Source organism: Astatotilapia calliptera, chromosome 16 (genome assembly GCF_900246225.1).
Source record: "Astatotilapia calliptera chromosome 16, fAstCal1.2, whole genome shotgun sequence".
In the NCBI taxonomy this organism is placed as follows: domain Eukaryota; kingdom Metazoa; phylum Chordata; class Actinopteri; order Cichliformes; family Cichlidae; genus Astatotilapia; species Astatotilapia calliptera.
In genome coordinates, this window is record NC_039317.1 from 19,166,981 (window position 1) to 19,191,876 (window position 24,896).

At 39.1% G+C, this 24,896-nt stretch overlaps 4 protein-coding genes across 6 annotated transcripts; 2 read left to right on the forward strand and 2 right to left on the reverse strand.

Annotated features, from left to right (window-relative positions):
- Window positions 1-3,086: 3,086 nt before the first annotated feature.
- Window positions 3,087-7,459, forward strand: LOC113007578 (integral membrane protein GPR155-like). The gene is made up of 10 exons (XM_026144294.1): window positions 3,087-3,173; window positions 3,334-3,454; window positions 3,576-3,657; window positions 3,913-4,003; window positions 4,099-4,297; window positions 5,351-5,481; window positions 5,965-6,060; window positions 6,136-6,200; window positions 6,406-6,540; window positions 6,980-7,459. Exons 1-10 carry the CDS (start codon window positions 3,108-3,110, stop codon window positions 7,173-7,175), a joined length of 1,182 nt encoding a protein of 393 aa, XP_026000079.1. The 5' UTR covers window positions 3,087-3,107; the 3' UTR covers window positions 7,176-7,459.
- A 763-nt stretch (window positions 7,460-8,222) lies between these two features.
- scrn3 (secernin 3) lies at window positions 8,223-11,366 on the reverse strand. Of its 2 annotated transcripts, none has more exons than XM_026144758.1 (8): window positions 11,268-11,366; window positions 10,942-11,114; window positions 10,631-10,812; window positions 10,308-10,507; window positions 9,391-9,603; window positions 9,137-9,299; window positions 8,866-9,046; window positions 8,223-8,753 (listed from the first exon to the last, which is right to left on the reverse strand). In XM_026144758.1, exons 1-8 carry the CDS (start codon window positions 11,281-11,283, stop codon window positions 8,592-8,594), a joined length of 1,290 nt encoding a protein of 429 aa, XP_026000543.1. In that variant the 5' UTR covers window positions 11,284-11,366; the 3' UTR covers window positions 8,223-8,591. The 2 variants fall into 2 exon arrangements, with proteins under 2 accessions (XP_026000543.1, XP_026000544.1); XM_026144759.1 differs by having other exon boundaries at window positions 10,942-11,110; window positions 11,268-11,349.
- A 1,199-nt stretch (window positions 11,367-12,565) lies between these two features.
- cirsr (corepressor of RBPJ and splicing regulator) lies at window positions 12,566-18,721 on the forward strand. Its single transcript, XM_026145228.1, is given in 11 exon segments — window positions 12,566-12,757; window positions 14,346-14,440; window positions 14,659-14,732; window positions 14,875-14,888; window positions 15,247-15,299; window positions 15,383-15,431; window positions 16,064-16,184; window positions 16,843-16,949; window positions 17,229-17,314; window positions 17,659-18,238; window positions 18,241-18,721. Coding segments are annotated over 11 exon segments (1,329 nt in total). The 5' UTR covers window positions 12,566-12,685; the 3' UTR covers window positions 18,319-18,721.
- On the reverse strand, window positions 16,197-23,003 carry sp9 (sp9 transcription factor). 2 transcript variants are annotated; one of them, XM_026145230.1, is made up of 3 exons: window positions 22,870-23,003; window positions 21,280-22,358; window positions 16,197-16,621 (listed from the first exon to the last, which is right to left on the reverse strand). In XM_026145230.1, the coding sequence occupies exons 1-3, from the start codon at window positions 22,888-22,890 to the stop codon at window positions 16,582-16,584; spliced, it is 1,140 nt and encodes a 379-aa protein (XP_026001015.1). In that variant the 5' UTR covers window positions 22,891-23,003; the 3' UTR covers window positions 16,197-16,581. The 2 variants fall into 2 exon arrangements, with proteins under 2 accessions (XP_026001015.1, XP_026001014.1); XM_026145229.1 differs by lacking the exon at window positions 16,197-16,621 and having other exon boundaries at window positions 20,451-22,358.
- Window positions 23,004-24,896: the final 1,893 nt, after the last annotated feature.

Consider the following 24,896-nt stretch of genomic DNA (forward strand, 5'->3'; position numbering starts at 1 on the left):
AATGCTCCCAAAATGTTCAGATTGTGTTATGAAAAATGAGACTTTGAGCACTCATATTTTTTTTATGAGTTTTTACTGTGATTCTATTAGAAACATGGTTTGTTAGAAATGTCTGCAAAGTATAGTCATTGTTTTACATTCAAGTTTATTACAAGGGGCACATCCATTAAAAACACCACACTGAGTATTTAATTCAGTAAATTAGTAAAAGTGGATGTCTTGTCAAATCTAAAATAAAACTTGCTATAAAGGTGAGAACGTTTTAGCCAAGTTATGCTTTTACATTTTGGCAATTCTTAAAAAAAAAAGAAAAAAAACTTTAACAGCCCAATTAATTTAAACATTTTTAGCTTTCATCATTTACTTTCACAGGTTCACAACCGCTGAAGATGAACAGTTTAAATAAAGACCTGGAATACAAAGAAGAACCAAGGAGATCCCTGCTGGTAGCTGGAGTCAAAGAGTGCTTCAAGTGCTTGGGTTGAACTCAAGTACTGCACCTCAGGCAGATCGAAGTTCTGTGAGCACCACAGATGGCACACTTCCTGTGGTCATGAGCATGCCCTGACGCCATATCCACATCCCTCAGGATATTAGTCATTGTCTCTGCAGTGATATGACCTTCTGTAAATAAAACCATAGCATGCATAAACAGTGGTGGTGACCATAAAACCATTGTCCTGATGTTATCTTAGTTTCCCCTCGGTGCAGCTATTCATTAACCAGTACCCTTTTCCTCTCCCAGCTCCTGCAATCGTCCATTGTGGCTGCAGGTGAGAAGATGAAATGCATCCCACCAGCACTTACTTCATTCATAGGCCCTCATTTGTGGATGTTCCCATCTTAATTGTGATGCTACACTGCTTTGAGATGTTACGATATCCACCTATAGAAGAGGAAAATGTGAATAGCCATCAACCAAGTAGCACAGTGTTTTTGTTCTAAAACTCATGATGATACACTGTGTTCATGGGGTTCTCATTTAGTTCTGCACCACTTCAGCTACATTGAATAAATGAATGAGTTTATTGCCATTGTATGTCCAATGTAATTACAATGTCTCTCCTTTAAGAACTGCAAACAACCATTTACATTTGCATATTTACACGATTTAGACACTGAGAGTAAGGTTGTACTGAAGGCATTAACTTAGCCAAAAAGGTTTAATAAACTCAGAAGAACAAATAAATACATTTTAAAAAAGATCCATCCCTTACATGTACTGTAAGCGGGACAGCCAGCGCTCTCTTGTGGCTAAAATGCCCAAGTGCTATATGACATGTTTCATTTATTCTTTGTCCAATTACTTTTGATCTTTCACACTACAAAATGGCTGCATCTTGCCCAAAAACTCTGTCAGTCTTTCAATTTAATTTGCTTATTCGGGTGAACAGTCCAGCTATTGTGTTGCAATACCAGCTGAATTCCTGGTGAGCTGATGGAATTTAGAAACAAGGTCTATGGAAATAGTTTCCCTTTGTGACAGTTTATCAACATTACATGTTGGTGCAGCTAAATCTGCTCTGGATTTTCATTTCTGGTTTCAGGTTTCAGTCTTTCTGTGCTTGAATGACGCAGGATATGCTTTTTCATAGTGAAGCTTTTGTTATAGTGAAAATACAGGATGTACCTCTACACTAACTTACTCTGTAAACATTTAATCAACTCAAGTTTTTGGACACAGTGTAAGTTGTGGTAAAAGGATATATGGCAACCTATTTGATCTTTAACTGTTTTTCTTTTTTTCATTTGACGACTTTTAGAGTCTGTAAGAGGTCAAGAATAGTAAAAAATACAATTATTGATGAAGGATTGAATTATTTAAACTTCTTTTGTGATCTGTTGATTATATCATATGAACAAAGCTCTTCTACTCTGTGCTACTTTGAATTGACTTTAAATTGAAACAGTTCATTATCAATACTTTTGTGTCATCTCACAGCTTTTTAGGTTTTTATCATCCTTTGAACTGGTCTCTAACTTCTCCACTGGGAACTAACATTCTGTCGTATTATCACACATATTTACACAAAAGCTGCCTGTGTTTCAGTTTCCGTACCTTCATTCATAGGTAAGTAACTTTTAATCCCAGCAAACACAAAGCTTGTCATTCAGAGCTGTGAGTGTAAACATGCTGTCCCATTATTTATGCAGAGATAGAATTATCCATAATATTATAATTTGTTAGCAAATTTGGTATAACCACTTCTGAGCCCTATATGCTTTAGAAATACTAAGAGCAAAGAAAAGAGTTGGAGAAGCGGTGAAGGGTGAAGGCAACAGTGGTGCCTGTGGTAACCAGAGCACTTGGGTCAATGACTCCCAATTTGGGTGAGTGACTCCAGCATCACTATCCGGCATAGTGCAGTCCTAGGAACAGCAAAGCTAGGGCACACAAGCACTCAGGCCTTTTAAGACCTAATCATCCAATGGTTACGTTTCCAAAAATATCTTTTGTTGTTTTGCTTTCATTTCAGCAGCTAACGATTCACATCCATCCACAGCTAGTTGTTGGGTAATTGTTTATTTGTTTTCATCTGATTTTTATATTTTTATGTTTGTTTGTTTTTATTTTAGCTTGACTAAGGTCTCTGTGAAGACTAAGTCCACTTAATAACTCGCAGGGCTTTCAATCACTTTATTTTCCATATCAAGATCTCATGTTTATCTGATATTATCACCTGGGACAAATAAAGGAAAAGTAAAAAGATAAACACCTGGTTGAACTACCTTGGAAAACGAATCTTAAAAGGTCCTGTTTTCAGCATTTTTAACTACACAGATTTTTTACTGACTTGCAGACTTACTTCCTCATTCTTTGCCTATTAGTAAACCTTTAAAAGAACTTGAAACTCATTTCTGCACTGACATAATATTTGCAGTGATGAAACATAACGTTTTTTTCTTCGCTTTAACTGTTCGCCCACAGTGTTTACTTTTTTGAGTCATGTGTTTCATAGTTCTCAGTAATTTCCCATTTACATTCCTCAGGAAACAAAAAACAACCAACTAACACTGTTGTGTACTATTCTTGCTAAAGTCTGTGGTTAAAATAGTGCATTGTTTACAATCCATGTTTTCTCTCACAGGTGTGGACTATTGCCGTCATGTTTTTAAGTAAAAAATTCAAAAGGCTGCCTCACTTGTTTACAGTTAACCTTTTCTTTGCACAGGTAAGCATGGTATTGCATTCATGAAAAACTAATAGCACCATTAATGTCTAATATGTCTAATGATTAAGTAAATCATATAAATCATATCTATATGAAGGAACTCACCTGTGGGCATTCAAAAATGACTAAGTGCCTGTATTTGTTATTTTGTTCTCTGTAGGTTCTGACTTGCATTGGGATGATCTTGTGGAACTTCGTAGTGAAGGAAAATAACTTCATTGGTCAGGTCCTGACTTTCACCTTATTATGTACCTCACTCTACAGCACTTTTATATGGCCAGGTACGCACACTACCATCTACCACAGGAAACCTACATTGAACTAATTCATGTTGGTTCATACTGGTGAGATGTATCTGTAGTGTGACTACAAATTTTGAAATTGATGTTTTGTTGTTTTAAGGTTTGATAGCACTCTCACTTGTGCTCTTGAAGTCTGAGGATCTGAAAGTTTCACCGGGCATGTTGGTCATTGCGGGCTGGGGGTAAGAGGAATGTGCACAGACTGGAAAACACGTCACTTTGGTTTAGACTGACATTCATGATGCAATCAACAATGTAAATGAATGAATATATCATAATATAATGTGATTTTGCATGACACCAACTCACTTAAAATTAAATAGTAAAAAAATGTATATCTGCAACCAAGTGTCATGCACGTTGTTCAGGGTAATCCCATTGACCTGGTTTTTATATTTTAATACTGTGACTGAATTTGAATTTATCTATGGTTGCAGGATTCCAGCTTTAATAACTGCAGTTTTGCTCATTTGTGGGGAAAAAATGTTTGGAGTCATTGATGCAGCTTTCTTCTATGGCAGAGCACAGGTAATAATACCAGGGGAAGTCATTTTCCTGTTTTCTGCCATGAAATTACAGATAATGAAATAAAACCTGTATACAATTTGGATGTTTTCTTTCAGATAATCTGCACCACATTCGTAGTTGCCTTCAGCATATTCCTGGGAGGAGGCTCTCTTGTGTGTCTCAGCAGAGGAAGCTGGGCCCAAAATGTCCAAACTGAAGAGGTGAACTCATTTGACTCTCCAGAAGATCCTTTGATTGAAAATGAACCCGAAAACCAGACCGTGTTTGAGACTGACCCCCCACCAAGAGATCAAGGTGCGTCCTGTCAGGAAACCTTTAACAGACGCTGCTGGCTTCATTAGTCTGAAATCGTCAACAGTTAGGACGTTGTCAGATTAATGGATACTGAATATCTGAGGCACTAAATAAAGACCTTATCTACAGGTCATCTACACTTAAGTTCAACACAGTTCAACTTGTCTGTGGCATTCAACTCATTCCCATCAAAAACAATTTCAGTTAAAGTAGAAATGGTCTTCAGTTACCAAAGGACAATATATACATGCACACAGAATCATTCCTCAGAGGAAGTAAGTTTCAGATTTGTTAAAATTCCATATCACCCACAAAATTACTCGCTTGTACAGGCAAAGAAAGGAATGTGAGAAAAGAACAGATTACATGCAGTGCTTTTGTTTTGACTAAATGCGAGAGTCATGGTCATAGTTCCACTGTAAACAACAAACTCTAGTATATGTAAACCAGTTCTGCAAGTAATGAGGAGAAACTATTTGAACCGCTTAATAAAAGACTCCATTATTTGATTGAAACACAAGCATTCGTAATTCAGTTTTTACAAGATCCCTCGTACCACTGACTGAAATGCAGCTCCAAACCCGATACCTCCAACATGTTTTACACATGGTTTGTAGACTGTCACAGTTGTACCCCTCTATCTGTTGCATAATTTGACGTACCTCAGCCTTTTCTCCGTGTTTAACTTCCTTCAGAATTACTTCTTTGCCAAGTTGTCTTTTAAGCATAGGCACAACTCTGGGTCATTCCTTCCATTTGGTGCTTTTTTTTGTGTTTGACCGATTCATAGTAGAGTGTTAGGTCACAAAACATTTCTCTGAAAATGGCCAGGTACAGGGACTAAAAAAGGAGTGGAAAAAGCAACCGATGTCCAAAGAAAAACTTTGAAAGACCTTCTGAAAGCCTGAAAAACGGAGGCTTGAGACATTTTCACAGTAAAAGTCATAGTATATGTGTAATATTGTATAGTATATACTGTCACTGACCTGCATGCTTTTGTATTTTACAAGGGTTTGTATTTATCTATTTGTGTTCTGCTGCTGCCCCCCTCAGGTCAGTGTGAGAGTGGGTGCGAGTCCACAGACTGCCTCCTTGTCCAAGTGGAGGAGCTCCAACAGGTTGCAGACAGACAAGTGGCCCGTCATGTGCTCATGTGTCTGCTTCTGACTGTCAGCCTGCTTGCTGTGAGTAAACAACCACCTTTCAGTTCTACAGTGACATGAAGTCAGCCTTCATCCGCCTGCATTATTATATTTAGTGCATCTCAAACCAAATCAGATACAAATGGCTGAGCTGTGTAATTTCCAACTCCTGTCACTGGAAGACTTTAAGAAACACATTCAGAGACCCCATTAGAAAAGTCATGTGTCTGGCTTTATATTTACTGTTGCATTCAATGTTACATATTTTTATTACTGTATGAAGAAATAGCGTATTAGGGGCATGTAGATTTTTTTTAAGAACTTACATGAAAAAGATACTTGGAATTCCCGCAGATAAAAAAGATGAATTTATGAAAAAAAACCCATTAACATATGTATAGAAAACACTTAAAATGTCTTTTTCTTTTAACGAATGCCCACTCAGCTGGTTCTACAAGCTGGTTCAGTGAACAGCGTTAGTTACCATTTCTAGTTCAAAGGTCTTCTTACATCCTGTTTTCACAGAATTTGTCCAGCTGCGTGTGGCTGCTCTTTAACCACAATCCTGGTAGACTCTACTTGGAGTTGCTCTTCTTTTGTGCTGTGGTCAACTATGGACAGGTTTGTGTTAGAAATATCCTGTTACCCACTCACACCCACAGCACTAAAGTCATGCTTCTCTTTTCCTGTTGACAGGGACTTCTCTCCTTTGCTCTTTTTGGGCTGGACAAACATTTGATTTTACTGCCAGTTAAGAAGAGGTAAATGGCTTTTATATGAAACTGCCAAATTATTAAGCACATTCAAAAGTTTTTATACAAAGATGCTTTTCTGCATATCTTGGTTGCTCCCTTTCTATCACCTCAAAGTAGTCTGTTCATTCTCCTCTGAACTCTGAGGAGTTTTTACACAGTGTTTTTACAATATATTACGGTGTTCACTGATTTAATTTTGTTCTGTGTTTAGATTATACAGTCTGTGGTATGGAAAACAAGAAGAGCAGCCACAGAGTGATTTATCTGAGGAGATCAGGATGACCTGCACCCAGTTCACCAAATACCACAAGCAGCAGTGTTTTCATGACATCGTTAAAAAGAGAAGGTGAGAGCACATTGTCTTACTGACCACTGCTCTGGGTAAAGACTGATGATAAACATGGTATTTATAGTGTCTTTCTGTTCTAATGGACACTCAACGCACACAAAAAGCCACATTCACCCAATTATACAAGTGCTTTTTAAAATTTCCTAAGCACTTTGTCATGCACACACAGTGGGTTCAGTATTTTGCCCAAGGGTACCTTTACGTGCAGGGATTGAATCACTGCCCTTCCGATTGGTGATCAGCTTGTGCTACCTCCTGTTAATGTCTAGGCAAACCTTTGCTGATGCTCGGTGACTCACAAACCACAATACCTTCAAAACAAAATTATTCCTGATTCAGTCATTTTTCTGTGTGTGGGTTCTGTCTGCTCCTCTGTTTCTTGTGGCTCCTTTTACAGACAACTATCCTTTGGGTGAATTCTTTTTTTCACTTTCAGGTGTGGAAAGAAGACTATGGTGGACTGTTTTCTTGGCTGTGAACTTGTTGAGTGGCTTCTGCAGGTTGGTTTAGCTCAGGACCGTGGCGAGGCTGTACTCTATGGGATGCGATTACAACAGGGTGGTGTGCTCCAACACATCAAGCAGGAATACAGCTTCCAAGATAGTCCGCTGTATTATCGCTTCATGGCATAAGCTGCTTGCATCAAAGAAAAAGGTTTCTTTTAACCTAAAAGAAAATCAAATCAGTTCGAACAGGAAATTCCTGTACAGCAAGAGACTCAACGTACTATTACTAAATTCACCATCGTGGCACAGTGATAGCAACGAGGACCCCTGTCGGCAATGTGAGAAATGTTCAAAGTGCTGCACACTCTCATTCAAAATGTTTGTTGTCTTTACATCCAACATTTCAAGTTCATTTCTGAGACACTGAGTCACGGCTACAATGCTAAAACTTGAACACGAGCCATAAATAAATTATTTTAATCTAAATCCCAAAACGTTCATTCTCATTATCAAGAAACTGACCTCACAGCCATGTTTGTCACATGTTTGCCAGTGGTGCCAGTGCAAATGTACTGTTTATGTTGGGGAAACCTGCCGTCAGCAGACACTGAAGAAGTCATTTGTATGAGTGACGAAACGTTTCTCCCACTGAAAACACAACGTCCAGATGACTTGGTATTCAAAGTGTGTCAGTGTATACTGTATGTGTCACACTGGATAAAAGGGGAATTCTAAATTTCAAGGAATGAACCTTTCAAAAGTTTAATGTTTTTGTTTTTACACCATAGATTTGATTTGACTTTGTTTCATGCCATTCTGTGAGTGATGAAGCACACAGAGGTGTATGTTTAAAAAGTCGCTCCTCTACTTAATCCTTTTCAATCCTAATTTCTACAAAGACACTTTTACATGTTTTGTTAGTTTTTTACTAAAAATCACTCACCAAATGAATAAAGGGGACAAATGATGTTATTTGATGTTATTTCTTTGGAAACCTTCACTGGATATTATTTATGAAGTTTTAACCAGAACTATAATTGTTAACATAGCAACTGCTGGCCAGTTTGATTAAAAAATGTCATTTTTCAGTCATCATATTGAAACATAATGTGGTAGCAATATACAATGAAAATGTATATCTTCTGAGCGTGATGGGAAAACACTTTTAGGAACAGCTGCAGATCTTCTTTTCTCTCAAGGTAACAAAATATATAAGGCGCATTTTCTGTGGCAAAATTTTGTTTTATTAAACCAAATTTTAAAAAAATGCATGCAATTCAAAAATGCATCATCACACTTTGGCTGTATATTCATAACGTGTTTAAAAACAAACTTTTATTACAAAAGATTTCATTCTTGCATTATGTAATGCATTTGTTATGGAACATTTCTCATCAATGATTCATTAAATAAGAGTCAAGACTTTAATGTCATGGGATTTAAGAACATTACACTCTCTTCAACTTTCTAAGCAATAGTTCTGAACAGTATCCTGTTGTTTTGCAGGTTTATTGCACAAGCATTTTTGTACTTGATTAAAACGTAAAAAGCAGAATGCCTTCTGCTAGTGTCAAAGTGTGGAACTACGTTGTGGCTCTGGCCTCATTTTTGGCTGTAAACAGAAAGCTCCCTCTGGATAGAACTTGAAAACAAGTTCACCAGAAAATCTGGGCTCTCAACACCATGTAAAAGATGTTCCTCCATCTCTTTTATCATCTCCTTCTCCAGCTGCCTCATACCTTCTGTGATCTTCCTTCCTCTGTCCTACAGAGAAAGGAAAAAACACAAGTTGCACACGTTCAGAAAAAAGGCCCACACAAGACAAAATAATAATTTTACATAAATCGCAGGCTTGAATTGAATTAAACTGCAAAACCTTGTGGGACTCAATGATGGCAGCCACCAGTTCATGTTTGACAAACAACTCGTGCTTGCGGTCAGGCTTGCTCTGGAAGCGGGGTTTCTTCTTCACAGGGTCATCTAGGCCGTAACTCGGGGAAGACGTCTCCTTTAACAGGTGAAGGTTTTTCACGAAAATGAACGGTTTGAATACAGACCTGTTGTTACAAAAGAAGAACCCAGGAGATCATCAGTAGAAATGCATTGGAAGAGTGCTTTAAGCGCTAAAATAACATTAAGTACTATACCTTTCAGGATCTGGAGTTGCTGTAAAATAGTGAACCCCTGGCAGATCGGGATCCGTGGGTATCACAGAGACCATACTTCCTGTGGTCATGAACATGCCTTCCATGTTGATGCCACTATCTTTATCCCTCAGGATATCCATCATTGTCTCTGCTGTGATATGACCTTCAGTAAATAAAATCACACCAGTGGTGCAGATTATGTAACCTTTGTCCTCCTGTGACCCCAATTTTTCTGAGTGTGTTCATTGACTAACCGTTGCTCTTTTCCAACAACTTCTTCCCCTCACAGTATCGGCTCCCAGAGGCTTCTATTCTGGCTGTAGTCATAAAGGAGTAGACCGTGGCAAAGTTGAACTCACTCTTCCCATCCCACCAGCCCTTACTTTGGGCATACGCCCTCATTTCAGGATGCTCCTTGTCTATCTTAATGGTGATGCCATACTGGTTTGAGATGTTGCGATATCCACCTGTAGAAGAGGAAAACATGAGCAGTCACTAAAATTAGATCTATTTTACTCTAACTTTCCTTTACTGAGGTAAAAAAACAACAAAAAACAAACAAACAAAAACAACAACAACCGTCCTTTAAATGTTAGAAAGTATTCTGAATAGGACAGCCAGCACTCTCTGGTGGTCAGAATGTGTAAGTACATCTAGGACAGGTTTTGGTCTTGTTAAATCTCAAACACACCTCTTTCTTTCCAGATATACTGAAATTAAAAGCTGAGACTTTGCCCTTTAATGTAGTAACCACTATTTTATTCCAAAGGACATAAAATGTGTGTAATTTTTGTATTTGTTCTAATGCCACGTATAGACTAATGTATCTAATCTACTTAAATTATCAGTGTAAATATCCAACTAATGTGCATTTTGTTATGAGGCTCACCTCTTGAGTCCTGCAAAATTTGCAGACTGCAGAGTAGTGAGCGATTCAGTCCTTTTGTGCTTTTTATGCCTTTTAATACCCATAAATGTGCACACACTGAAAATATTTATTCATCTTCTCTTCTGAATTTAACAGCTCCCATCCATTATTCTTTTTACTACTACTTATCACAAACATTATATAAAAGTTACTGGTCTATTTAGGATGTCTACTTTCCCAGAGTATTCCCTGAATTGGCCAAAGAAGTCTTATGTTCAGAGTGAACTTTTTCTTTCCAATTACCTTCGACTCTTTCTGCTGCCCAGTACTTTCCTGACGTTTCCAGGAGCCATGCTTCCTTCCTGTCTGAGATGAGGAAGCTGTTGTGGTAGGTGAAGCTACTTTCATCCTCCATGCACGATCCTCCCTGACCGTACTTCTCCAGCAGCTCGGTGATAACGGTCACTGCGTTCTCAGCTGTATCAGCTCTCTCAAGTCCAAGCCTGTGAAATTGACAAACAAAATTTTAAACGGAGACCATGCCATGTCTTTTGCACATCAGGATACATTAAGCTAAGTATATAGATACTTTAAAAAGCAGACAACTTCTATACAGGCGGGTTTACCTGACGAGATCCATGCCGAGGAGAGCCTCCTCGCCATCTGCACTCTGTCGGCCCCACACTGCTTCATTTCCAATGCACACTTGATGCTCATTTGCACCCATCTCTGCCCCCCACAGCCATGCTGGTCTGCTCAATACAACTGCATAAGTGTGGGCGACCTGCTCAATCTCTATATATGTGCACTTTTCACAAAAAGAAGAACACACAAGGGCAAAAGGTATTAATGGTTATCAGCTGGGACGCTCCGCAAGGAGTAGCACTGTGGTAGACTGAAGGTTGGAGGGCAATGATATGGTCTCTTTATTACCTACCTCAACCTTCTCCCCTGCAGCATAGTCTGTGGCAGGAAAATACACAACCTCCTGGACTTCATCGCAAGGCCTGTCAGAGTTTTTCCCAAAAATGATGCGCTGTCCCTCAGTGGATGGGGGCAGAGCCACAAAGGTGTCACACGAAGATGGGCGCATATTAATCCCAAAACTATCTAAAAGAAAGGTCTTAGTTATCCAAGACAGTTTTCACTGGTGCTCAGATTTAGCAGATGTAGTAAACCGTAAACACACAAAGTCACTTGTAAGCCCTGTAATGTTAATATACTGTTGACGTATAGCGCTGAATAGCACATAAGCAGACTTACCCAGCGTTGTTACCATCAGTTTCTATTCTCGTGCGTTTCTTTCGTCTGTCAAAGTTCACAAACGCGGAAACAGTGCAGTCACGTGACCGAGATGAAGTCAGTTTCGTTTTCGTAGTTAAAAGAATTGCGCACAACTGTTGCTGTCAGTTTTATTCTTATGTACGTTTCACTTCACTTTATCAAAAGAGATAAAAACATAAGAAACTAGTGTTCCAGTTTCTCAAGGGGATTAAAAAACGTTAACAGAGAGAGAGTTATTGTGTTTAGGCCTGTGAGAATAAAACGGTTTTAAGTTTTCTTTTGAATTCAGACACTTTTCTTATTGAACTCAGGTCAGCAGGCACATGTTTCAGGACCACAGATCTGCACCTGAAGACCCGAGAAGTCTAGTTGGATTAAAAGCACTGAACAAGTCATTGGTCCTAATGTACTGGGTGGCCAAACCATTGAGAGTTTTTCTTAATTAATTAGTAATTAGTAATTTAAATATGGCCTGTATTTATATAGCGCTTTACTAGTCCCTAAGGACCCCAAAGCGCTTTACATATCCAGTCATCCACCCATTCACACACACATTCACACACTGGTGATGGCAAGCTACATTGTAGCCACAGCCACCCTGGGGCGCACTGACAGAGGCGAGGCTGCCGGACACTGGCGCCACCAGGCCCTCTGACCACCACCAGTAGGCAACGGGTGAAGTGTTTTGCCCAAGGACACAACGACCGAGACTGTCCAAGCCGGGGCTCGAACCGGCAACCTTCCGATTACAAGGCGAACTCCTAACTCTTGAGCCACGATCGCGCCAAAATAGTATTTTCACATTCCCGTGTAAGGACTATGACTGCTGCTTTCTGAGCAAGATGAAATCATTCTTCTAATGATTCTACAAAAAACAACAACAACAACAACAAAAACAGCATTGTAGTAATCTAACTTGCTTGATATGAACGCATGGACCAAAGGCAGTTTCAGATAAGAATGTAACTTTTGATGTATTTTTCTAGCGATAGAAATAAATTCTGGTGACCTTACTAATATAATTAGCAAATTTGAGGTCACTGACAAATACGTCGAATGTCAAAGAATAGTACGAAACCCATAATGTATTTTTATTTGTGTTTTTATACATAAAACTGCACACGCACAACTGCAGAGCTGCCTTTATTTCAGTCTCCATCTTTACAATTGACGGTCATTTACATTTTCCAAATACTGTGGCTGCAGTTTAGGCAACACTGTGTCACGTGATTTTTGCCATCCCACAGACCAATCAATCTGCGTGCCTGGATACGTCACGTGACACCAATACAAAACCATCTTCGTGACAGCGGTTTTGTTTACATGCCGAGGAAGCTACGCTACTACCTGCGTTAGCTAAACGTTTTTCACTCAGCTAACGCTATTGGCGCGCCACCATGGGGAAGTCGTTTGCTAATTTTATGTGTAAGAAGGATTTTCATCCTGCATCGAAGTCAAATATCAAAAAGGTAACTGCTTGATAACTGTTGACGCTGCTGAAACTACTGAACGCAAGCTTAGCTTCCTAGCTACTGCTACTAGCCTAGCTCGCTACGTCTGAAAAGCTTACACTATGCTGACTGCCTTATTAGCTGACTGTTAATTGTTGACTTCAGTGAGTAATTTTATTTAGTCTGTTTTATGTGAACCATAAGGTTGGATAAACCAACAAAGTTAGCTGGTAGAGATGTTTTATAAAGCTAGGAAGAGTGAGTGCTTTAGCTTCTCTGCGATCTTTAGCGACAGAGTGAACATTAATACTCTGAACTTTTTAATATAGCTCACAGTCACATGCTGCTCATTTGAAGTCTGGCCAGATGTGACCATTTATTTACTTTTATGTTGTTTCTTTTCATATTTGCTTACTGTTGGATGTACTTTTGACTACTTGATTCAATGTGAGTGTTTGAAAGTTATAGTATTGGCATCCATAGTGTATAGGGTGGGTTTGATTGTGCACCTCTGATGCAGTAGTTTAACAGCCAAAATGGTTACTTTGAGATCCTAAAGATACTATCACAGAGGGCAGATTGGTATTAAGTGTTTTATTCTTTTTTTAAGTGTTTAAAAGCAATCAAAATTGTTGCTCATCCAACTTCTTTAAGCAAACTAACCACTTCGTGATATTAAAAAAATCGTCTTTAGTTTAATATGGATTGAAGAGTTGGTAGTAGGTATATGAATATGATTTGCCTTTAAAACTTTCAATTCAATTCTGTTTTATTTATATAGCGCCACACACAACAGTGGCCTCAAGGCACTTTATACTGTAAGGTACAGACGCTATAATATTCCAAAGAAAACGCCAACAATCATATGACCCCCAAGAGCAACCGCGTTGGTAACAGTGGGAAGTAAAAACTCCCTTTAAACAGGAAGAAATCGCCAGTAGAAGCAGGCTCAGAGGGGCTGCCGTGACCGGTTGGAGGTGAAGGGCAAATTTTATTTTTGCTGCTGTAACTTTGCACTGTCCACTTTCTGCTGTGACACAACAAATTCCCCACGAGTAGGACTAAAAAAGGTTTACCTTATGGCTTCTCTTATGTCTCTCTTATGGTCCAAAGTTTGGACATTTATAATGATTGTTGTAAAATGTAATCATCAATATATCAAATACTGAAAAATTTCTTGAAAATTCCTGAAACTTTCACTAACTGTTCTTACCACAAAGAGGGGAAAGTAAATCAGGATCTGTATTTTGAGATAGATACATCAAAAACATCTGATATTTGGCTACTTAAAATTCAAAAAACAAATAAATAAAGCAGTCCTGTATAGTATCAATTGAGTACATACAAAAACAGTGATTCACATTGCAAAAGACAGCTGGTGATGAGTTTTGAATGGTATATAGTTGTATTTCACAATAATAAAACAAATATAATACTTTTTTAAATGGAAGTCTTTGTCACAAAAATAAAGAAGAAATGGAAAAAAATATGACAAGTTGTACAACTAAATGAAAATATCAGCAAATAGTCTAATCCAAATAGAACAACATTCTGGTGTTTCCAGATCGCCCACAATGACTTTTCTCTTTCTTTCTTTCTGTTGTAGGTATGGATAGCAGAACAGAAGCTGACCTTCGAGAAGACGAAGCAAGAAGACCTAATGCAGGCATATCTGAAAGAGCAAGACACTTACAACAACAGGTTAGATAAATACCCAGGAAGATACCTGAAAGAACACGTACAACGCACGTTTTTGTACACTTATAATTGAATATTGAATATTTTACTCAGTAAACTGAAAACTTTTCTTTTGCAAGAACAAAATCTACAGTAGACATTGTCTTACAACATCCTCCAACTTCTTATTTGTAAATGTTGATAAATACTGTTTAAATAATAATTGCTTTTTTTACCTAAAGGTTGTTGATGGGTGATGATCGTGTTAAAAATGGCCTGAATTTCATGTATGAGGCTCCACCCGGAGCATCCAAAGGTAGGTTGTATTTTATGAAACAACTGTAATGTGTAATAAAGATCTCAATTCTGAAAATGTGGTTGTTAAGAAAAAAACATTCCTTTAATGTAAATGCTTGTTCCTTTTTATTTTCTCCTCATAACTGTCTTCTGTCCTGAAGAGGAAAAGAAAGAGGTAAAGTAAAATTTTACTGTCATCATTGTTTCAGACCAGGTGTGGTGAAATTAAGTGAACACAAATGTGTTGTTGTCTGTAACTCACAGACCTAAATTAGAAATAATTATTAAAAAAAAAACACCTTATGGTTAAACATCATAAACTGTGTTTTCAGGAAAAAAAAAATCTTATGAATGCATTGCAAACTATATGGTCCCGGTGACCCTAAAACTATAAATATAAACTAATGCTTTTACCTTTATATTCAGTTACTTGTATGTGCATGATGGTTTGACAGCAAACAACTTATATAGGTTCATTCATTTATAATAAGAAAAGTTACTATAATTTGTAATGAAAGACTTCTGACTTTCAGGAGGGGGAGGAAGAGTACAAATTTGAGTGGCAGAAAGGAGCTCCTAGAGAGAAGTAAGTGGTTGATTTTCATACACAATGAAGTTTTCTGCATTGCTGCCAGAATTTGCATTACTTTTTAAATTGTATCTTTTTAGGTATGCAAAGGATGACATGAATATTAGAGATCAGCCCTTTGGAATCCAGGTGTGTAATGAGTTCTATTTATTTAAATTTATATTGCACAAATAATCCCCCAGCCTGGCAGTTAATGTGTAAAGCTGCTTTCACACATGAACTTGGGAGAATTTCAGGAGCGTCAGGTCGGGATGTTTTCCACAGTTGCCCTTTCTCACATGTAGCGCACAGCAGGAAACGGTCTGCTTTAGACACGTTTGCACTACTGGAAATAAACCGTGTGGTTTAGGTGAAGAAGCTGCATGGGTAGAGCGTGCAGGAGGTAGGACATAGGACAACCACTTTTCACATGTGCCTGTGTCGGGCAAGTCCTTGAAAAGTTCAGGGCTGCAGTTTATATGTGGAAAATGGCTTAAGAGTCATGTTAAGCAAGTGACAAAAGAAACTATGTTAAATTTATGCATTCAAATCCTACAAATGAACCTTTTAGAAAAATCCCTCTGTAGCCTATGACTACAGAGTCAGCTGTAGACAGTTATTTGTTTTTGTTTTTTAGAGGATCAGAAGCTAAAGAGAAAATGGCAAACACCGTCTTATGTAATGCTCTGTGAATTATAGTGTATTTTTCTTATTATTAAAGGGTTGCATGTGCCTCCAGTGTTCGGCCAATTCTAATTTTTGTTATTGCCCAACTTTCCAAGGTGCGCAACGTGAGATGCATCAAATGTCACAAATGGGGCCACGTGAACACGGACAGAGAGTGTCCTCTGTTCGGACTGTCAGGTATCAATGCCAGCTCTATGACCTCAGAGGATGGCGCAGGTAAATACATTTTTTTTGTTTGTTTGTTTTTTAATCTTTTAAATGAGAAATTCTGTGTTAACGCTGCTTTGACATCTATATAAAGACACCACTATTATTGTTGGGTACAGTTTTTTATTTTATGGCAGGATAATCAATAATGAGTTTAGCTGTAGTGCACATATACAGAATCTTTTTGCAGTGGAAAAACTCAAATAATTATTACTACAAAAGAATAAAGCGCCAGAAAATTTGCGAGCACTGGGAAGCTTTGCCTGTCACACGATTCGCAGCAGGTACACCGACTGTATCGTCCCTCTCTGGCTTCTGCTGGAGCTCCCGGCCTTGAGCTGATTCTGACTTGTGCAATCAGCCAGTTGAGTAGTAAAGTAATAATGTTTACCCTGGGAGAGTCCAGTCAGTGGTGTTGATGGTGGAGTGCTGTAATGGTCCCCCTCCTGTGCCGGGAGAAAAAATGTAATTATTGTGTATTCTGATTCCCTTAACTGCTGCTTTGGCAGAGAATGATATTGTATGATTTGCTCAGCCGGAAGTGGAGTGAGTTGATTTGATGTCCCATTCTGTTAACAAAGCCGCCTCTGAAATTCCCACTGTGGAGATAGTGGATGGTATGGCTCTGACATCAATGGGACTCTGAGGCTGTGATTTGTGCCAACAGGTCCGTCGATGCACCCCTCGGAGTTAATGGCGGAGATGCGAAACAGTGGGTTTGCTCTGAAAAAATCTGTCCTTGGTAGGAATTCAACTGTTTGCGATCCATTGCAGGTAATTGTGTCTCACACTGTCATCTCCGTGCACACAGGACAATATACGAACACACGCGTACTGTAAACTATACCCTTGAACGGGAGAGAGAATAACTAACTACAGATGCGGTTTGTCTTTTGATCGAATAGATTTGTAGAAAAGTGTAAAATAAAAAGTCAGATAAGTAGATTTAATAAAGAAGTGTTGTCACTGTCAAAGCCGATCAATGTAGATTTATTGTCAGGGCTTATATTTATTCGTAAATTGTAATGTTATGTGTGCTTTGTGATATTCCAGGATTATGTGGCCAGTGAGGAAGAGGAAGACCCCGAAGTGGAATTCCTGAAATCTTTAACAACCAAGCAAAAACAGAAACTCCTCAGGTGAAAAACCTTCACACATGATCACTTTTATTTCATTAATATTTAAATAAAATGTAAATATTTAGACAAAATTTAAAACATGGTGTGATATGTTTTAGTGTCTATAGCTATTGTAGGCCCAGTTTTCCTATTATGTTTATATTACATTTAGTTTTTTGTCTTGTATCTTAATGCATTTTTTAAATAATGCAATCACTACATTTTCCGTTTCTGGTGAAGTGTTTAACTCCAATCTCTGCAAACTTTGTGCCTAATCAGAATTTATTATGCACAAATTAAATGTCCGCTGCGTCACTGAAGAATTTTAATTGAATGCTTGTTTTCCTTTATTTTTTGTTTTGCAGAAAACTGGATCGGCTAGAAAAGCAGAAGGCAAAGAAAAAGAAGAGCAAAAAACAGAAGAAGAAGAGCAAAAGAAAACACAAGAAAAAGCATGAAAGCAGCGACAGCTCGAGTGACTCCTCCAGTGGCAGCAGCAGTGATGATAGTGGCTCAGATTCAGACAGTCATAGCAAGTCCAAGAGCCAGAAGAGAAAGAAGAACAAGAAAAAAGATTCCTGTCGGGATAACAGCTCTGAGTGCGAGCGACAAGTCAAGAGTCAGAGAAAGGCCTCTTCTCACAGGAGCAGGTCACCGAGCCCTCGCACTGGACAGAAGCAGACTAAAGAGGAGTCTGGAGATTATAGACAAACAAGGATAGAGAGGGGAAGGAGCAGGAGTCGGAATCGCAGCCCCAAGAACGCGATCACGCTGGAAGGAGGTCAAGAGAGAAAGAGGCACAACAGCAGGGACAGGCAGAGACCTAGCAGCTCCAAGTCTGGCTTGGACAGAAGTAGAAGCCACGAGAGAGGCAGGGAGGACGAAGGTAAAGACAGACGTCACAGTAGAGATGGTGAGAGGAACAGAAGTAGCACAGAAGGAAGGAAAGGCAGAACAGCAGATGGGAGGAGCAGAAGCAGAGAAAGGAGAAGAGAAAGGGAGGGCAGAGGAAGAAGCAGGAGTAAGAGTAGGGAGAGAAGAGACAGAAGTGGGGACAGAACAAATAGAAGACACTGACCTCCTTTCTTTAAGCTTGTTTTTCCTGCATATAGAACTAAAGGAAAAAGGAAAATCTCATGCATGTCTCTTGCACTATCTATTAAGTAGTAATTTTTGTTATGCATGTAGGGTCCCTTTATTTAAATAGAAGAAATTGTGTGTTGATCTCCGTTTCTTCCAGCAGAGGGAAGCAGTCAACAGAAAATATCTAGATTCATGTCAGTGCACACTGATGCTGTTTTGTACTGTATGAAAGGGTCTAAATGAATTGGTTACCATTAAAAGCAATTTGCATCTGATCCATTGATGGGAAAATGTTGGACTCCTTTTCAGGGTCACTACCAAAAAAATAAAAAATAATAAAATTCATCTGATGCAATTTTTAAATCTTACTTTTTGATTGTGTTTGTGAAAATTGTTTAGATTTTTTTTTTTTTTTTTTTTTTGTTAAAAGCAGGACTGTTATTTTCTGATTAAATCTTTAAATCAATTAGTTTATGGAGTTATTTATCGCGATGTTTAAGTTTAATGTCAAATTTCATGAAAGTGAAGACGTGGACTGATGAGCCGTCAGTCTTTATACCCGTGTGTTTTTGTGCTCTGGACACCTCATAGAAATTTCATACACTTTTTTTTTTTTTTAAATCCCCAAATTATTATTATTATTATTATATTTTTTTTAGTAATGGGCACAAAATTTTAAGACCAGTTTCCCCGAATTTTAATGGCCTTTAAAGTGCGTTATCCATGAATCTCTGTAAAACGCTCGTTGGGTTTTTTCCGGGCGTTAAATGAAAATAGACAAAGAATAATTTGTGTACAAATAGCCAGCGAGCATAGTAACACCCCGTTATAAGGCATGCAGTAGATGTGTATAAATTAAGGCAGTTACAATTGCAGTTATTTCATTGGCTACTTTTACATGAGACATTTACATTAAATATAACCTGTAGAGTTTTAAATAATTTTTGTAGCGATTTTTCTTTGACATTTAGACTTACAAATTGCAGATTTTGCAAACTGTTTTGATGTCGATAAAAATGACACATTTTGCCTCCCCCCCAAAATAATAATAATAAAAATATGGAGGAAAAAACAGTTGCTGAACGTGTCGACAAAATATTAAATTTCAGCGTTATTATTTAGGCTGTTTATATATTTTTTGATTAAATTCAGATTGGAAATGTAGTAATTTGATAGTTTTCACTTTCTGCCCGTTTCCTTGAAGCCGCTGCTACACAAAAGGAAATGAAAATAATTTCCCTCCTATTGCCTTCTGGTCAATTTAACATCCTCCTTAAAAAGAAAAGGGAAAAAAAGAGGGTGTCTGGATGAGATGCTTTTCCGTGACGTATTCCTAGTCCTGGATTCATGCTGTAATTATTCCCCGGCCTTTTCTTTGAGAGTCGGACGCTGCACTGGGTAAGCACAAAGAAGTCAGAGAGCATCCTTGAACCCTTTCAGTGCGGGGCCACTGATATTCAAATAACATGCAGCTACCGTTTGACTGCGCCGTGCAAAGAGCATTTTAAAATTCAACATTTGCATGTGACTCTTTGCCCCCCGTCTTTTTCTGAAGTTTAAAAAACTGTTCCCATATAACGTGTTTCTGGCAAAGAGAAAGAAGCCACATCCTTATTCTCAGTCCATCGATTGCTATGCAAATGAAAGCAGTTAATTTGGACAATTAGAATAAATATTCGGGGACCTTTGTCAGCGAACCCCCTTGGAAACCCCTCGATAAAGTGAAACCGAACAAAAGATGTCTCGGAGATTAATTAGATATTTGATAAGACACGAATCCCTAATCGCAAATACAAGACACATGGGGCTGCGATGTGCTCCAAGTCATAATTAATACCATTTAACAAGATTTTCATTTGGGCATGAAATGTCTTTTCCGGGGCATTAAACATTGATTTATTCCATAGAGGAAATAGTTAAAGTCGACGTATTGTAGGTGATTTTAAGAAGGAAAAGAAAGCCTGTGATGAGCTGTCACACTTTAAAAAAGTAAAAAAATAAAAAATAAATATTTTTAGATTTAAACCTAATAAATAAACAAAAAATATATAAACTCTACATCACACACTTAAAGCCTTTTTTAAGATGTTTTAATTACGATAAAATGAAAGCCTTATACGTGTGACTTTATACAGGTAAACATTTATATATAGATAAATTTTTTTAGCAAAGAAATAAAATGGTTAACCAAAGTTTAAAAAGCCGTTTACATACATATCCACAAAGTGCGTCGAAAGTAAACTCCCTGATTTCCAGGATACCAACACGAATAAAACAATCATAGCCTAACATTTACATGAAAATAACACATAGTTTAGTCGTCAATATACAAGGTGTAACTCACATTGTCCAACCAAAGTTCAACAGGTTTCGCGCATTAGCAAACATCCATTTCATTTTCAAGCTGTCTCCCTCAAATTTTCCGAAGGCCTACAGTAAATCACTCTTTTTTTCTTTCTTTTTTTTTTTTTTTTTTTGTAAAGATGAATTTACGAATGAAATACTCGTCACGCCTGTGGAGAATATATATTTTTTTAGATTTTGCTATCGCTTCTGGAAACATTTTCCCCTTTACTGTCCGTCAGATAAGACCCGTTTTCATTGCTGTGCAGTTTTTATTATTATTATTATTATTTTTTGTGTGTTTTTTGTTTTAATCTGGATTGATTTTTTGGGAGATGCCTCAGGGTTCGTCGTGAGGAGACGGATCCTTAACAGTAATTCTGGGGTTCACCCCTTCCAAAATAAGTTCTGGGGACTCGGACCTCGGGGTCTCCAGGTTACTGGTGTCGGTGTCACTGTCGCTTCCCTTTTTGCCTCCTCCACCTGCCGTGTGTGTTTTGATGTGCTTGCTCAAATGATCACTCCGCATAAAGCGCTTGTTACAAACCGGGCAAGCAAACCTTTTCTCGCCGGTGTGGGTGCGCAGATGTCTCTGGAGCTCGTCGGACCGAGTGAACCTTTTGCCACAGAAAAGCCAGTTGCAGACAAAAGGCCGCTCGCCGGTGTGCCATCTCAAATGCGCTTTGAGGTGAGACGTCTTTCCGTACACTTTACCGCAGCCGGGAATGTGGCAGCTGTGGAGTCCCTTTCTCCGCAGGCTGGCCCCGGCGGGTCCCAGCCGCTCAGCCTCCTGGCAGTTCGGGCAGTCGCATGTTGCTCTGCCAGAGTACCTCCTGGACGACCTCGAGGAGCTACTTATTCCTGAACTGCCCCCTGAAATCATGGCGTTGGCGGCAGAAGCGTCTGTGTAAGAGGGGATGACTGTTTTGAAACCGTCCTGCGTTAACAGGTGCTGGCTGGTGGACAGTAGGTGAGACGCAGAGGGGCTGATTCCAGTGGAGCTAAACGCCGAGTGGGTCAGCGAGGAGAAGTCCGGGTTGTAGCCACTGAGCTGGGAGTGGATAGCCTGCGGGGTGCCGGAGTGCAGAGAGGTCTGAAGGGTGCTCGCGGGGTTCTGGACATCGAGCCACGACCCGGGATTTGTGTGAACGTCCCACCACGAGGACGCACCATTGGTAACGTCACCGGAGATGGTTGAGTGGAACCCCGACTTGTACCACGACTCGTAGGGGTGCGCCATCCCCACGCGCGGGTACAGAGTCTCTGCTGATGTGTGGACTTTGGAGATAAAAGCTGACTGTCCAGATTCCTGGGTCGTGACGCTGGCGGAGTTGGAAAACAGACCGCTGTACTCTGTGGAAAACGCAGACGAGGTCGGGGAGGTGGAGGCTAAGCAAAAGGCGCTGTTGCTCGTGCCACTGGTCTGTGTTAGTCCTGTCGAAGCGCGGCTCGTCGCTACCGTGAAACCGGGCAGACTGGATCCTAAGTTGCAGCTGGAGGAGGATCTTTTCCACGGGTGAAATCCACCTTTCGAGAAAGCGCTGGAGTCAGGTAAAGTTGTAAGAGGACTGGTGTTGCCAATTTTGTTACAAGTTGCAGCCAGCATCGCTAGAGGTGTAGTTCCAAACCGTGGTTCTTCCTGGGTGGAAAAAAAAGAAACACACAAACACACAGACACACACACACATGGGCTTAGAACAGAGAATAACAAACGAGAAAATGAGGAAAATCATTTCGCTTGGCTTGGAGAGCACTCAGCATACATGACTAAAATTAATTAAATACGACAAAATTTCATAACTTTACTGAAACGTCTTTGGAAGCGAATGAACCCGAGATTTTCTTCTTAAAGGCGTGTATGTGTACAGAGTGTGTAACATGTAAGCAAAGCAAGGTAAGAAATAAAAGTGTTCATCGAGTTTCTAAACATGTTAAGAAAATCTTTAAACGACTGCAAAGTTTCATCTCCATGTTTTATACGTTTTGTCCAAGATTAAAAGTTTTAATTGTAGTAACTGAGAAAATGATAAATTCTACCCGTGGAAAACACGCGTGTTTTGAAAAGCAACAAACACATCCCGCCGCACAGCAAAGTGAGCGGCGACAACTTTACGCGCAACTTCTGTGCTTGGACACAAAGTCAGACTCACCCCAAGTATAGACGTAGCCATATCCAGGGTCTGTGCTGTGATGAGAGGGTTCGCGATTTCAGTGCTGTATGGCTCCAATTTGTGTCAGATTTACCGTGTTGACTCAGGTCACACGGTTTCTCTCTTGGCTCGCAGCTCCCAACACTACCTAGTTGTAGCGAGCGTGTTCTTTGAAGTACAGCTGGCGAGGACGCGCAGCCAATCTGATAGCTGCATTCATGGCCGGGGTTTCAAGTCGGCCAATGAGAGAGCCGACCACAGACAGAAACACCAAAAACCCCGCCGTCAATCATCTGTTTGTGCAGCCTCCGGCCAGACTGTCATACAAGACACGATTTGGTGTTTTTTCTTTTTTTAAATGCATACAGTTATTTTTATGTATTCTCACACGAAGGCTCAATGTCTCCTTTCATTCCAGAATTGAGTTTTTTAACACGTCAGTTCTCCAAGAGGTAAGCGTTTCACTAATTCTCTAAGGCTTTTGTAGATTGCGGCTTCTAAGGTGCAGCTCCAGGTTTTCCCTTCTGATTTTTTTAAATATTCAGATCATGCGCAACACGTCATTGAGAAATTGTTGATTTAAGCGCAGTCTGTATGCTTGTGAAAGATAACTCGGAGATGGCTTTATCAGAGCGGTCTGCAGAAGTGCAAGCGCAAGTGCAAGCTGCTGCGTGTTAGGCACGGTGGGAAACGACTGGGGTTTTAAAGTGGTTGTGTTTATATTGGGAAATCAGAGACGGATTAAAGTTTAGCCAAGAAGTCCAGAAACAGGCCTGACAGCGCAGACCTCCGCTTCTCCGAGCGCAGTTAGATTATTTATGAGCCTGCTGCATTCGAGTGACTTTATAGGTGAAGGAAAGCAGATTCATGCAAGACTCGCAATTAATCAGTTAACTTTTTTCCAGCCAAAATCTCCACTTATTTGTGCCTATGCTCGTGTTTGCGCGCGCCAGTGCCACACGCGTACCTCCCTGCCCACTTGTTGGGGGGTGGAGGGACGCAGGTGAGGGGTTAATTAAAAATGACAGCTCACCTGATAAGTGAAAGCAGTAGATCTGTTTTAAAAGACAAGTATTTTATAGTCGAGGAGGGGGGGGAGAGAAGTTTCAGTATCCAGGAGATTCCTGCTGTAAGGCCGCCAGTCATCTCCATTAAACCGATTTATTAACGCGATGTCTTCATTGTAGCTGAGAAATAATTTTTTTTAACACCAGCCCAATCCCACATTTAATTAAATTGCGGACAATGAAGAGGATGCCGCGTTTCGCCAGTTTCTTCTTCTTCTTTTTATTATTATTATTCTCCTTTCTCTAAACTCGAGACTTTTATTTTTCTCCCTTTGAATATAACAATTCAATAAAGCCGCATATTTCATAGCTTGTTAAAAACGCTCAGGGATAATGGCATAATGTAAAATTGACCTGCTCTGATGTGAATCATCATCCTTTTAAAAGTTAAAGCAATTTTCCAGAGAAAGGCTTGACCGAAAGATGTGCATTACAGTATTCAAAACGCGCAAATAATGCTCTATTATAGAGTGTGAATGCTGCCAGTAAACACAGGCGCAATTTGTTCAAATACTCTTTTTTTTCCCTTCTTTTTTTTTTTTTTTTTGCTTTAAAGCCCCACCTTTAGAAGGGTGAATAAAAATCAGTCTCATCAAACAGGCTACTTGGCGCTGCCAAGAAAATGGAATCATTTTTTGCAATCATGACAATTTGGCAGAGTGCTGTTAACAGTATTAAGCGTTTATTCTACATAAGCACAGTTTATTGTTGCTAAAGAAGTTAAACGAGTCTGAGGATTAAATGAAATTTAATGTAAGCGTTTATAATTTTTTTTCCTGCATGAAAAATATCTTCACCCTGCAATTAATTTCAGATTACCATTATTTCTTAGTTTTGTTTACTGTGTTTGTAATGAATTATATAGTTAAAATGAAATCTGCTATTGTTGTTCTTATATTAATATTTCTTCTTCTTCATAATAATAATAATAATGTATTACTATTATAATTATTCTGATGA

Excerpts from the sequence above, each read along its gene's own strand:
- scrn3 (XM_026144758.1), bottom strand. Across the intron at positions 10,813-10,941 it reads CTGCAGGGGAGAAGGTTGAG|TGCACATATATAGAGATTGA; the intron begins GTAGGTAATAAA and ends TTTTGTGAAAAG. Across the intron at positions 9,047-9,136 it reads GCAACTCCAGATCCTGAAAG|GTCTGTATTCAAACCGTTCA; the intron begins GTATAGTACTTA and ends TTGTAACAACAG.
- LOC113007578 (XM_026144294.1), top strand. The coding sequence starts at position 3,108 with ATGTTTTTAAGTAAAAAATTCAAAAGGCTGCCTCACTTGTTTACAGTT. Across the intron at positions 3,658-3,912 it reads TTGGTCATTGCGGGCTGGGG|GATTCCAGCTTTAATAACTG; the intron begins GTAAGAGGAATG and ends CTATGGTTGCAG. Across the intron at positions 5,482-5,964 it reads TGACTGTCAGCCTGCTTGCT|AATTTGTCCAGCTGCGTGTG; the intron begins GTGAGTAAACAA and ends CTGTTTTCACAG.
- sp9 (XM_026145229.1), bottom strand. The coding sequence starts at position 22,890 with ATGGCTACGTCTATACTTGGG. Across the intron at positions 22,359-22,869 it reads TGGCTACGTCTATACTTGGG|GAAGAACCACGGTTTGGAAC; the intron begins GTGAGTCTGACT and ends TTTTCCACCCAG.